Source organism: Henckelia pumila, chromosome 2 (genome assembly GCF_033568475.1).
Source record: "Henckelia pumila isolate YLH828 chromosome 2, ASM3356847v2, whole genome shotgun sequence".
Lineage (NCBI taxonomy): Eukaryota > Viridiplantae > Streptophyta > Magnoliopsida > Lamiales > Gesneriaceae > Henckelia > Henckelia pumila.
In genome coordinates, this window is record NC_133121.1 from 125656017 (window position 1) to 125667270 (window position 11254).

An 11254-nucleotide genomic window follows, 5' to 3' on the forward strand; every position below is an offset into this window, starting at 1 on the left:
TTAAACAGAAGTATGAGAACCAAAATCCGGTGACTATTCAGGATTTAGTTCATGAGATTAATAATCTCAAGAAAGAAGTAAAAATTTTACAAAATGATAATTAAGTTCTTCATAAAAGAATTAATCAAATTGAGAAAGGAAAAGAAAAAGTTTATGATCAAAGAAATTTTCAGAATACTGAAAATTATTATGATCAGGAGAATTATTTTCAAAAATTATCTTTATTTGATGACAATCATCTTTCTGTTTTGAGCATGATTATATCTCAAAAGTGGTATACTAATATTACCCTTTTAATTGATAACTCTTATAAGAAAAATTTTGTTGCTATGATTGATAGTGGTGCTGACTTAAATGTTATACAAAAAGGTCTTATACCTACAAAATATTTTCATAAGACTACTCATTCTTTATCTCATGCAGGTGGAGAACCCCTTGATATAAATTATAAATTACCTAAAGCTTATATTTGCAAGGATAAGAATTGTATTGTTACTAGCTTCTTACTTGCTAAAAATATTTCTAGCCAACTTATACTTGGTCTTCCTTTTATTTATAAAATTTATCCTTTAACTCACATAGATGAAAAAGGTATCACAGGTACCTTTGAAGGAAAACCTATTTCTTTTCAGTTCATTACAAAATCTATTAATAGAGTTTTAAATGAGTTGCAGGATAAAATTGATAGAAAGATTTTTCATATAAATTCTTTAAAAGAGGAAGTCAGTTCCTTAACTATTGAAGAAAAATTGAAGAATCCTAAATTACAGGAAAAAATTCAATTTGTGCATAATAAATTTTTTTTAGAAATCTGTAATGATCATCCCAATGCTTTCTGGGATAGAAAAAAACATATTGTTTCTCTTCCTTATGAGGAAACTTTTGATGAAAAAAGCATTTCTACCAAGGCTCGTCCTTGTCAAATGAATTCTGAATATTTAGAATTATGTAAGAATGAAATAAAATCTTTATTAGATAAGAAGTTGATAACTTCTTCTCAGTCTCCTTGGTCTTATACTGCTTTTTATGTTAATAAACATTCAGAGAAGGAAAGAGGAGTTCCCAGGTTAGTAATAAATTACAAACCTCTTAATAAAGTTTTGAAATGGATTAGACATCCTATTCCTAACAAAAAAGATTTATTAGATAGACTTTTTAATGCTTTAATATTTTCAAAGTTTGATGACAGTTATGCCATTTGGACTGAAGAATGCCCCTTCAGAATTTCAACAAATTATGAATGATATATTTTATCCTTTTAGTAATTTTATCATTGTTTATATTGATGATATTCTAGTCTTTTCTAAAGACATTGAATCTCATTTTAAACACTTAGAAATATTTAAAAAAGTAGTTATTCAAAACGGTCTTGTTATATCAAAACAAAAAATGTCTTTATTTCAGACCAATATTAGATTCTTTGGTCATATGATAGAAAAAGGAAAAATTATTCCTATACAAAGAAGTATAGAATTTGGTTCTAAATTTCCTGATGAAATAACTGATAAAACTCAGTTACAAAGATTTTTAGGAAGTCTTAATTATATATCTTCCTATATTAAAAATTTTACTAATGATTCTGCTATTTTATATGATAGACTCAAGAGGAATCCCCCTCCTTGGACTATAGAACATACTGAGGCTGTTAGAAAAATAAAGGAAAAGGTTAAAAATATTCCTTGTCTTATGTTGGCTAATCCCCAATGGGAAAAAATTATTGAAACAGATGCTTCTGATATAGGTTTTGGAGGAATTCTTAAACAGGTTAATCCTGATACCAAACAAGAATATCTTATTAGATTTTATTCTGGTAAATGGAATGTTGCTCAGAAAAATTATGCTACCATAGCTAAAGAAATTCTTGCTATAGTTAGATGTGTTTTAAAATTTCAAGATGATTTATATAATCAAAAATTTATAATTAAAACAGATTGTAGATCTGCTAAATTTATGTTTCAAAAAGATTTTAAACATGATGTTTCTAAGCAAATGTTTGCTAGATGGCAAGCTTATTTAGCGCTTTTTGATTTTGAAATTATTTATAAAAAAAGTGAAGATAATAATCTGCCTGATTTCTTAACTCGAGAATACTTGTCATATTTACAGGTATGAGTAATCCTGGTAGGGGAAATCATTCCTCTTATAGAGGAAGAGGTGGAAGAGGAGCATCTCCTCATATAATTACTCAACATGGCAATAAAAAGCTTATAGCTTAGAATATTGCTAGTTCATCGGGGAGTAATACTCCAGACAAAAATAATCCATTATATGATGAGTTTCAAGAATTCTTGAAACAGAAAAAAGAAAAAGAAGGTAATATTCCAGATTCATCGGCATCATATGCTAATATTATAAAAGAAAATGATAATGATTCTCAATATATTGAGAGTGAATATCAAGACTTGATTCTTCTTATAGAAGAAAAAGACATCTAATGGATGGAAACTCCGTGGACTATAATGGAAAGATATTTATCCAACACATCATATGTGAATGAATCTCATAAACAAAGAAGATTTTATGAAAATCTTCTTTTGTCCACTAATACCGTGGAAATTACTCATTTTTCTGGTAATACTCAACAGCAAGGAGTTTATAACTTCTCAAAATTCATTGTCAAAAAGATTATATCTATTGAAGAATGGGAAATATCTCCACTAGTTGAAAAAGAATTTTCATACAATAAAATGAATTTTAAATTTAATTATTGGGATTATGTAGAAGGTTTTAATAAAACCTTATTTTATGAAAATCAAAAAAGAAAACATTCGTGGTTTTTAAAAGTCTGCGAAAATGTTTTTCATCACCCAGTTCCTAACTGGTTTTTAGACTGGTGGAAGATATTTGGTCCCTCGGCAAAAATTTTGCCTGAAATCCTTAAAGGATTAATGGAAGAATGGATTGGCTGTTCTCCAAAAATTCAAGAATTATCTTCTAATACTATTGAAGGCAAGACATCTTGCATGTTCTTTATTGAATTCGGTATTCCATGGATTTGGAAATGGAAACCCCAAGCTGGTTATACAGACAGAGGAATCCCTTGTTTATGGAGAAAAAGTTTAACAAAATTCTGGGAAAAACTGATGAGAGAAGACCCAGAGACAAGAAAAGTGTATGGTGATGAAACCATTCAAAGTATTAATGAGAAAATCAAAGTTTATAAGCATGATTTGGAAAATAAAAAAGAGAAAGAGACTCCTAGTCCTTTCAAAATTATTACCCAAAAATATTCAGAGATTTATTCCAAAGAAAAAATGGTTGAGTTATATCTTGAAGAAATGAAGAAAGATCTTTGCAGAAATCTTTCATACCCAGATTCAAAATCAGACACTTCTATGACATCGGAATCAAGTGATACAAAATTCCATCGACAAATGTTATAGGATGCACAAGATCCTGAGGAATAAATTATAGACTTTTCCATTGATAAAGTCTTTGATTCTTTAAAAGAGTCATTAAAAAAGAATATTAAAAAAAGTGGATTATAATGGATGAACACAAAGATATCTGTCCCAGATGTTTCATCTACATACAGTTGAAAAAGAATTTTGATCAAATCATTATTAAAGACCATAATAAGAGGCAGAAGAGTATTGAAGAAAACTATTCTTATCTACAAAGGAAGAGGATTCTCAAAGACACTAAGAAATCAATAAAATATCATAATGCTAAATTTCAGCATTGTATGAAAAAATATCCGAAAACTCCTGAATGCATTTATCAACAACTACCAAGAGACATGATGTGATGGCATGATGTGATTGCCATAATAATGGCTTGCGTAACATATTAGCATGGTTATGATGGCCATCAAGGACCACTCAAAGTGGTGAGGACCACAAAGAAATTGGTGCACTACTTTAATAAAGTAGTTTGGAATTATTTACTTTTATAAAGTAAAGTTGTATTATTTTTAATACTGTTTTTATTTTAAATTGGAATCCGGGGTTTCATGTCCGGCTATTCCCTCTATTTATAGGATAGTTTTCAGTTTTGTAAACACACTGCAATTCAGAATACTACTCTCTCTTTTAATCTCTCTTGTAATTACACTCTTGAAGCTTTCAGAAATAAAACTTCTTCTGGTTTTATTGTAAGTTTCCTTGTTCTCTTTAAATTTTATTTTGTTATTTAAATTTTTTTATTTTTGTGTATTTGGCCTAAATGGCAGGCTAATCTACTTTGTACTAAATCATGATCTGACAATATAATTATTTATAACTTGGTTCTTATGTTGTTTATGGATTCATAAAAACATAAATCAAGTTATTATAGGTTAAATCACAGGTTCAAATATTTGATTAAAAAGTTCTCTTTTAGCTCTTTAGCCGTGTGAAGGCGTTTAGGCGTTTTCGAGCGATTTTTTTTGAGAATTGATAATCAAATTATTTGGTAATATCCTATGTATGATTTGTAATATCCTATAATAATGCTTTTTCTATGTTTTCCTGGTTTCAAAATTATTATTATTATTATCGGAACGGGTTCGGGGACCCGCCCCAATATGTTTATGAGATTTTTAAAAATCCTCGAACCCGAACTCATACCCAAAAGTTCTCCACCAAACCCACCCATTTCGGATTTTTCCCGCGGATACCCAAATCCGTGGGAAAAATTGCCATCCCTACAAATGAATCAAATTGATTAGTGCTTGGAATATTCAATTCATTCTAAATTTAAGAACCGTACAATATTGACTCAAGTTGTGCATTAATATAATATTCGAGCTTGATTCATTAGTATAATTTTTTGTTTCTTTTATATATATATATATATATAATGGGCGGAGGTTAGAGGATTTTTCTTTCAATCTAAACATAAACTATCTAATTACTCACACTATAACTCAAAACTTGGTGTTTTTTTTAAACAACTTGGACTTGTAATCTTTTGGTGTGTATTGGATAACCTTGACTAACGCAAACACAAACCATGCTACTCTTCCAAATTGGACACTACTTTTGTGGGCCAAGACTTCGTGCTTTTGGATCATGAATGTGTGGATCAAAGGTTGCAATACAGGAAAGAACAGCAAATAAATTATGTAAACTTAAGAGATAAAACTCAGCTTGAAATGCACTCAAATTGCATAATCTCACACAATATGAACCAAATAATACCAAACCGCAAGCAAGCAAGTCGAACCATTACCATCTCCTCAACGCCCAAGATCGTACCCCGATGAACATCACAGTTTATTGCCTATGAATGATTCTTTTTATCCGCAAATTCATCATCGGATTACTAGTTATTTCACATGGCTAAACCTCAACATACACATGCAATTTAGTAGAATCAAAATTTGCCTACTTTCTCCGCACAAAAACTCTGAAGAGAAACAAAAGTTGGTGTATGAAGCATCGCCTCTGTCCAACCAGAGTAATGAACCATTTCAAAGGCATCAACTTTTCGAGTGGATTTAGACTTGTTGCAGTAAAAGAACAGCTCCAAATCTTCCCACAAAATCAATATGTCACCATCTTCAAATACTTTAATGGGATACATGGTTTCACAAGTTGTCCGAAACATTATAGGGATCACATACCGCTGCGACCAAGAATCCTTAACCTGGTATTCCTTCATCATCCATACAACTATAGTATCCCAGTTACTGTACTCACATACACACAAGCACTCCTGTAGAACGACCAGGCTTCTCGAATCCGGGAAAATTCTTGGATACGGAGGAAGTGGTGAAAAGGGGTGGTGGAAAATCTCGGTTTCGAGATCGAAACAAGAAATCAAATGGTAGCCTTTGGAATCTTGAACCAGCCAATGAAGATTCCCGTTCAGGAAAACGCCGGTGGAACCGCGGAGACTTCGAATTGGGGCCCCCGGCACAAGGCTTCTCCAGGAGCCTGTTCCTAGAGTGTAAACAAGACATTCGTCGGAATTCCTCTGAAAATTAATGGAACAGGACCTTGTTTCTTGGTAGTTATTCCAGACAACCTTGTACTGCCCACTCGTGGAGCTTAACCCGAACCCGTAATGCGAATTGTAAGCATTCGGAGCGATCATGAATTCAGGGTGGGGAAGAGCGATATACTCACGCGTGATTGGATTGCATATGTACAGAGAGTGGAGGCGCGTGCTGAAGTCGCGCAAGAAAAGGAAACCATCTACGGAACCTTCCATCACTATTCTTGAATTAGGTGAGGTGATGAAAGATCTGGGATCGAATTTCTTGACCAGATTGTAGTGAAGATCGTGGTTTCGAAGCTCCAGACCGTCATCGAATTCGAATATACTGCATGAATCTTCCTCTTCGAATTGATGGATTACTAGGCCGGGATTGGATGAAGAAAGATGGCATTTTGCAAACTCGGGAACCGAGAGGATTTGAAGCCATCGCTTGCAGACGTGTTTGCAGATCACGATGGTTCGAATGGGAAGTATTGAAAGAATACAGGCGATGATTTCTGATGGAAGATTATTCATCCAGGAATAATTGGTGACTTCTGCATCAACCAAGGATTTTGAAGAGAATGATTCAATTTGTTTGCAGCTGAATTTTGTTTCTTGCTAAATAAAATGCAAAATTTCCCAAATTCATTTATTATAAGCATTAATTAATCGGGTTGAATGTTGAGGAGACTTTTCTGTGCCTTGACTCGAAATAATCAACCCAGCGTTTGATTTTTGGACATATCTCTCTAACGATTTATTATTAAAACTCATATTGTTTTTTTTTTTGAAGGTATTAAAACTCATATTGTTTGTTTATATAAAAAATATAATTTTTAATGGTCAATTTATGTGAAATCCAATTTGTCTCAAGTTATGTGATTTAAATAATCTCAAAACAAAAGGATTGTTATTGTTTTTACGTATTTAATACAAATTAATTAATTAAACATTCAAAAGAATTGAGATTAACTGAACCGATGTTTTAACGATGTCTTGTGTGTGGTCACATCTTTTTGCTAGAGTAAATTATATAAAACTAATTTAGAAACATATGATAATTCCAAATATAAAATACGGAATTATATATTTTACATAGATTAATAGATTATCAAATCATATCATATATTATCATATCAAGAAAGTCTTATTTCAACCTTTTCATAGATAATGACACTATAATCATATTAATTTATTCCTACAAATTTCATAAATTACAACTCAAATAATTTATTCGAGTTTATATTAGAGTTATCAAAGAGACCAGACCTGATTGGACTCAATTAAATTAAACTTTGATTTTATCAACTAATGATTAATCATAATAATTTATTAATCTTATTCTACTAAGAACAAGATTGCATTCGCATTTTAATTGAAATTACTGAAACATAAAATCAATAATTATATTATCTGATTGATCCACCCAACCGTTGAATAAGCATAATTTACAGAAAAAAGTTATACATAGGTCCTGGATGGGTGCCAGGCTAAAAAAAAAATACAAATCTTAAATGTACTGCACAGACACAGATTGAGATGTGACGATGGGTTGAGTAGATGCTACCCGCAGGATAGTGCCCTGCGGGTGACGTGACGGTTCATGATTGATTAAAATTAATGGACCTCATGTGGGATTCACTAATTTTGACCAATCATGGGATTACACGTCACCCGCAGGGTAGTGCCCTGCGGACGGCATGTACTAAACGGTGGCGATGATCATAGCAAGGAGAATTTCCAATAATTATTTGCTATTTAACTAACAAATATCATTTAATTATAATAAAAGTCGGAAACATAAATGATTTATCAATTAATGTATACAACGTCAAAGAAATTATAATGAATTTTATATGCAAAATGTATATGTGGAATTCGGATATTATCCGTAAGACGAGTACATTCAATCCATATATACAATTAAAAAAAATAATATTTTAAAATAAAATATAATACACTTTATAGGTGGGATCAGAGAATCGTATCACAAAATTGATTCATGAGACAGTCTCTTATGAATTTTTGTTTACAAGATTTAATCCTGAGATTTTAATTATGTGAAATTTTAAGATGATGTAGAAAAAATTGCAAATTTAGTCATATATATTTGTCAATTTGCGATTTTGGTCCTCTATGTTTTCACATTTCAGTTTTAGTCCTGCATGTTCTGTTTTTTGGCAATTTTGGTCCTTTTTATTCAAAAATGTTACGTGGCACTGTACACATCAGCTTCACATCAGCACTGAATTGGTGCCACATCAGCGCCACGTCGGAAAAAGGACTAAAATTGCCAAAAAAATAAAGATAGCAGACTAAAACTGAAATCTAAAAATAGAAGAACTGAAATCGCAAAGTGACAAACATACAAGACCAAAAAAGCAATTTTCTCAGCCGATGTATTATCTTATATATTAAGATCTTAAGCGTCTTGTTATTTTATTTACCCAAAAATATTCAATAATTTAATTTCCTTGTTTTTATCTATCTTCTCATTAATTTGGTAAGTTCATAATTATTATTTTTTATATTTTGTGACATTCTTTAAATTGATCAGACTATTTTTAAATTTAATCCAACCATTCGAGGTTTTTTGGTTTAGATAAGTTGTTTTAGAGCTTGTAAGATCTTCCAATTTGTTTGACAAAAATTTTGTCAAACAACTTATAAACGCTCAAAATAAATTGTTTGACAGCTTATAAGCTGCTTTAAAAAGCTGGGGTGACTCTAATTTTTTAAAAAGATCTAATTTTAAAATTTTACTTCTCCAAAATAGTCTTTTATATTTTCATAAATCACCGCCATGTCATCAACTTATAAAATATTAAATATTTTTAAAACGAAAATTTCAAAGAATATAAATTTTTCTAAATTAAAATAAGAAATATATATATATTTTTTGTAATATAGGTTTAATACTTATGATAAAATTTTAAAACTATTTTAAATAAAATTCATAGTATTATCCATTTTTATAATTTTGATAATAAAAAAATTTTATAATGCCAAATACATCAACATTTTTAATTCGTTTAAAATAAGTTCATCCAAACACTTTAACATCTTATTTTTAAAATAAGTCGTGATAACTTATAAACTCCTAAATCAACTCTATTTTTAATAAGATGATATCAAAAGCTCCCTACTTTCTCCGCACAAAAACTCTTTAGTGAAACAAAACTCGAGGTACGAAGCATCGCCTCTGTCCAACCATATCATATCGTATATTAACTGCGTAATATTATTGGGGTGCAATAATCTCATAATTTAAAAAAGATGTGTTTAAGCAATTACACGGTTTAAAATATCATAGTTATATCATTACTTCTAGTCATAATTTTTGTTAAAACGGAAAATGTTTGATATTACAATTAGTATCGGAAATAAAGAATGTAATTATTGAGAGAAACATGGTTTAAATGCAATAATCATTCATGCTTAAACGAACAATCGAGGCATCTGCTTAAAATTTGCACAATTTAAAATCAAAAGGTGCCTACATTCTCCCCACAAATACTCTTGAGAGAAACAAAACTGGAGGTATGAAGCATCGCCTCTGTCCAGCCAGAGTAATGATGCATTTCAAAGGCATCAACTTTTCGAGTGGATTTAGACTTGTTGCAGTAAAAGAACAGCTTGAAATTCTCCCACAATATCAATATGTCACCGTCTTTAAAAACTTTGATCGGATACATGATTTCAGACGTTGTCTGAAACATTATAGGGATCACATATTGCTGCGACCAAGATTCCTCAACCTGGTATTCCTTCATCATCCATATAACTATCGTATCCCACGAAACATTCTGACATATACACAAACAGTCGTGTAGAACGGACAGGCTTCTCGAATCTGGGAAATGACTTGGATATGGAGGAAGTGCTGAAAAGGGTTGGAAGATTTCGGTTTCGAGATCGAAGCAAGAAATAAAATGGTAGCAATTGGAATCTTGCACCAGCCAATGAAGATTTCCATTCAAGAAAACTCCCATGGAACAGTAAAGACTTTGAAATGGACCATCCACCGGCGCAACGCTTCTCCACGACCCTGTTCCTATGGTGTAAACAAAACACTCTCCAGATTTCGTCGAAATATCGGAACAGGGACACATCACATCTTGGTAATTATTGCAGACAACCTTGTACTGCCCACTTGTGGAGCTTAACCCGAATCCGTAATCCCGATTGTAAGCATCTTGAACGATGAAATTAGGCTGGGAAAGAGTGATATACTCGCGTGTGATTGGGTTACATATGTAAAGAGAGTCGAACTCTGTACTAATTTCACGCAAGAAAAGAAAACCATTGACAGAGCCTTGAATTACTATGCTTGCATCAGGTGAGGTAACGAAGGATCTGGGATCGAACTTCTGGACCAGATTATAGTGAAGATCGTGTTTTTGAAGCTCCGAAACGTCATCGAATTCGAATATTTTGCATGAATATTCATCATCTTCAAATTGATAGACTACCAGGCCGGGATTGGATAAAGAAAGATGGCATTTGGCGAAGTCGGGAGCAGAGAGGATTTGAAACCATCGCTTGCAGACGCTTTTGCAGCCTACGAGGGCTCGAATCGGAAGTCTTGAAAGAATGCATGAGATGATTTCAGATGGAAGACTATTCATCAAGAACTGATTAATTTCTGGCTTCTGTATTTGCTATCTATGTTCAATATATTTATGGTTGCAATCATATTAATTTTTGAGGAAATAAATAAAAAAGGGAAAATACGAAAACCCTCGATTTCATTTAAGACGTGAGACTCACGAATTAACAGGGTTGAATCTTGAGTAGACTTTTCTGTGTTTTGGCTTTGAAATAATCAACAAATCTTGAGTGCAGTTTGGGGGAAGATGAAATGAAAAGAAACAAACAAGTTTGGGGAAAGTCACCCTCCACGCCGACACCGGACTAGTTCAACCCAAATAATGATAAAATAAAAAAAATTGAAATTGAAAATCACATTTCTCACTGCTATATTTGGTAAACACGAAATAAATAATACTCCCTCTGTACCAATTATATTATCTATATTTTCTTTTTTGTTTGTCCCAAATATATAGTCATACATCATATTTATTAATATTTTTTTACACTTCTGATGATGTCGATTTTTTACCTCGGGTTCGGTCTGGTAGAGCGGATTTCCAAATCTTCAATAAACTGGGTCGGGTCGGGTAGCACGTGCTCTGCACAGACAAAAGCTAAGTTAGGGGGCGCCGAAGGTGTTTTCGGCGTGACCCCTCCGATGCCTAAGTCAGTGCTCGAAAGTGAAAGAGCTTTGACAAAAAGTAAGAACAAGAGAATATGCGTGCGTGAATATGTGAGCAAAAAGTGAATAGAGGAG

The 11254-nt window shown here is 32.1% G+C and overlaps 2 protein-coding genes across 2 annotated transcripts; both read right to left on the reverse strand.

Annotated features, from left to right (window-relative positions):
• Positions 1-4974: 4974 nt before the first annotated feature.
• On the reverse strand, positions 4975-6547 carry LOC140882069 (F-box protein At3g07870-like). The gene has a single exon (XM_073287817.1). The coding sequence runs from the start codon at positions 6436-6438 to the stop codon at positions 5296-5298; it is 1143 nt and encodes a 380-aa protein (XP_073143918.1). The 5' UTR covers positions 6439-6547; the 3' UTR covers positions 4975-5295.
• Positions 6548-9270: 2723 nt separating this feature from the next.
• LOC140882070 (F-box protein At3g07870-like) lies at positions 9271-10718 on the reverse strand. The gene has a single exon (XM_073287818.1). It carries the CDS (start codon positions 10530-10532, stop codon positions 9390-9392), a length of 1143 nt encoding a protein of 380 aa, XP_073143919.1. The 5' UTR covers positions 10533-10718; the 3' UTR covers positions 9271-9389.
• Positions 10719-11254: the final 536 nt, after the last annotated feature.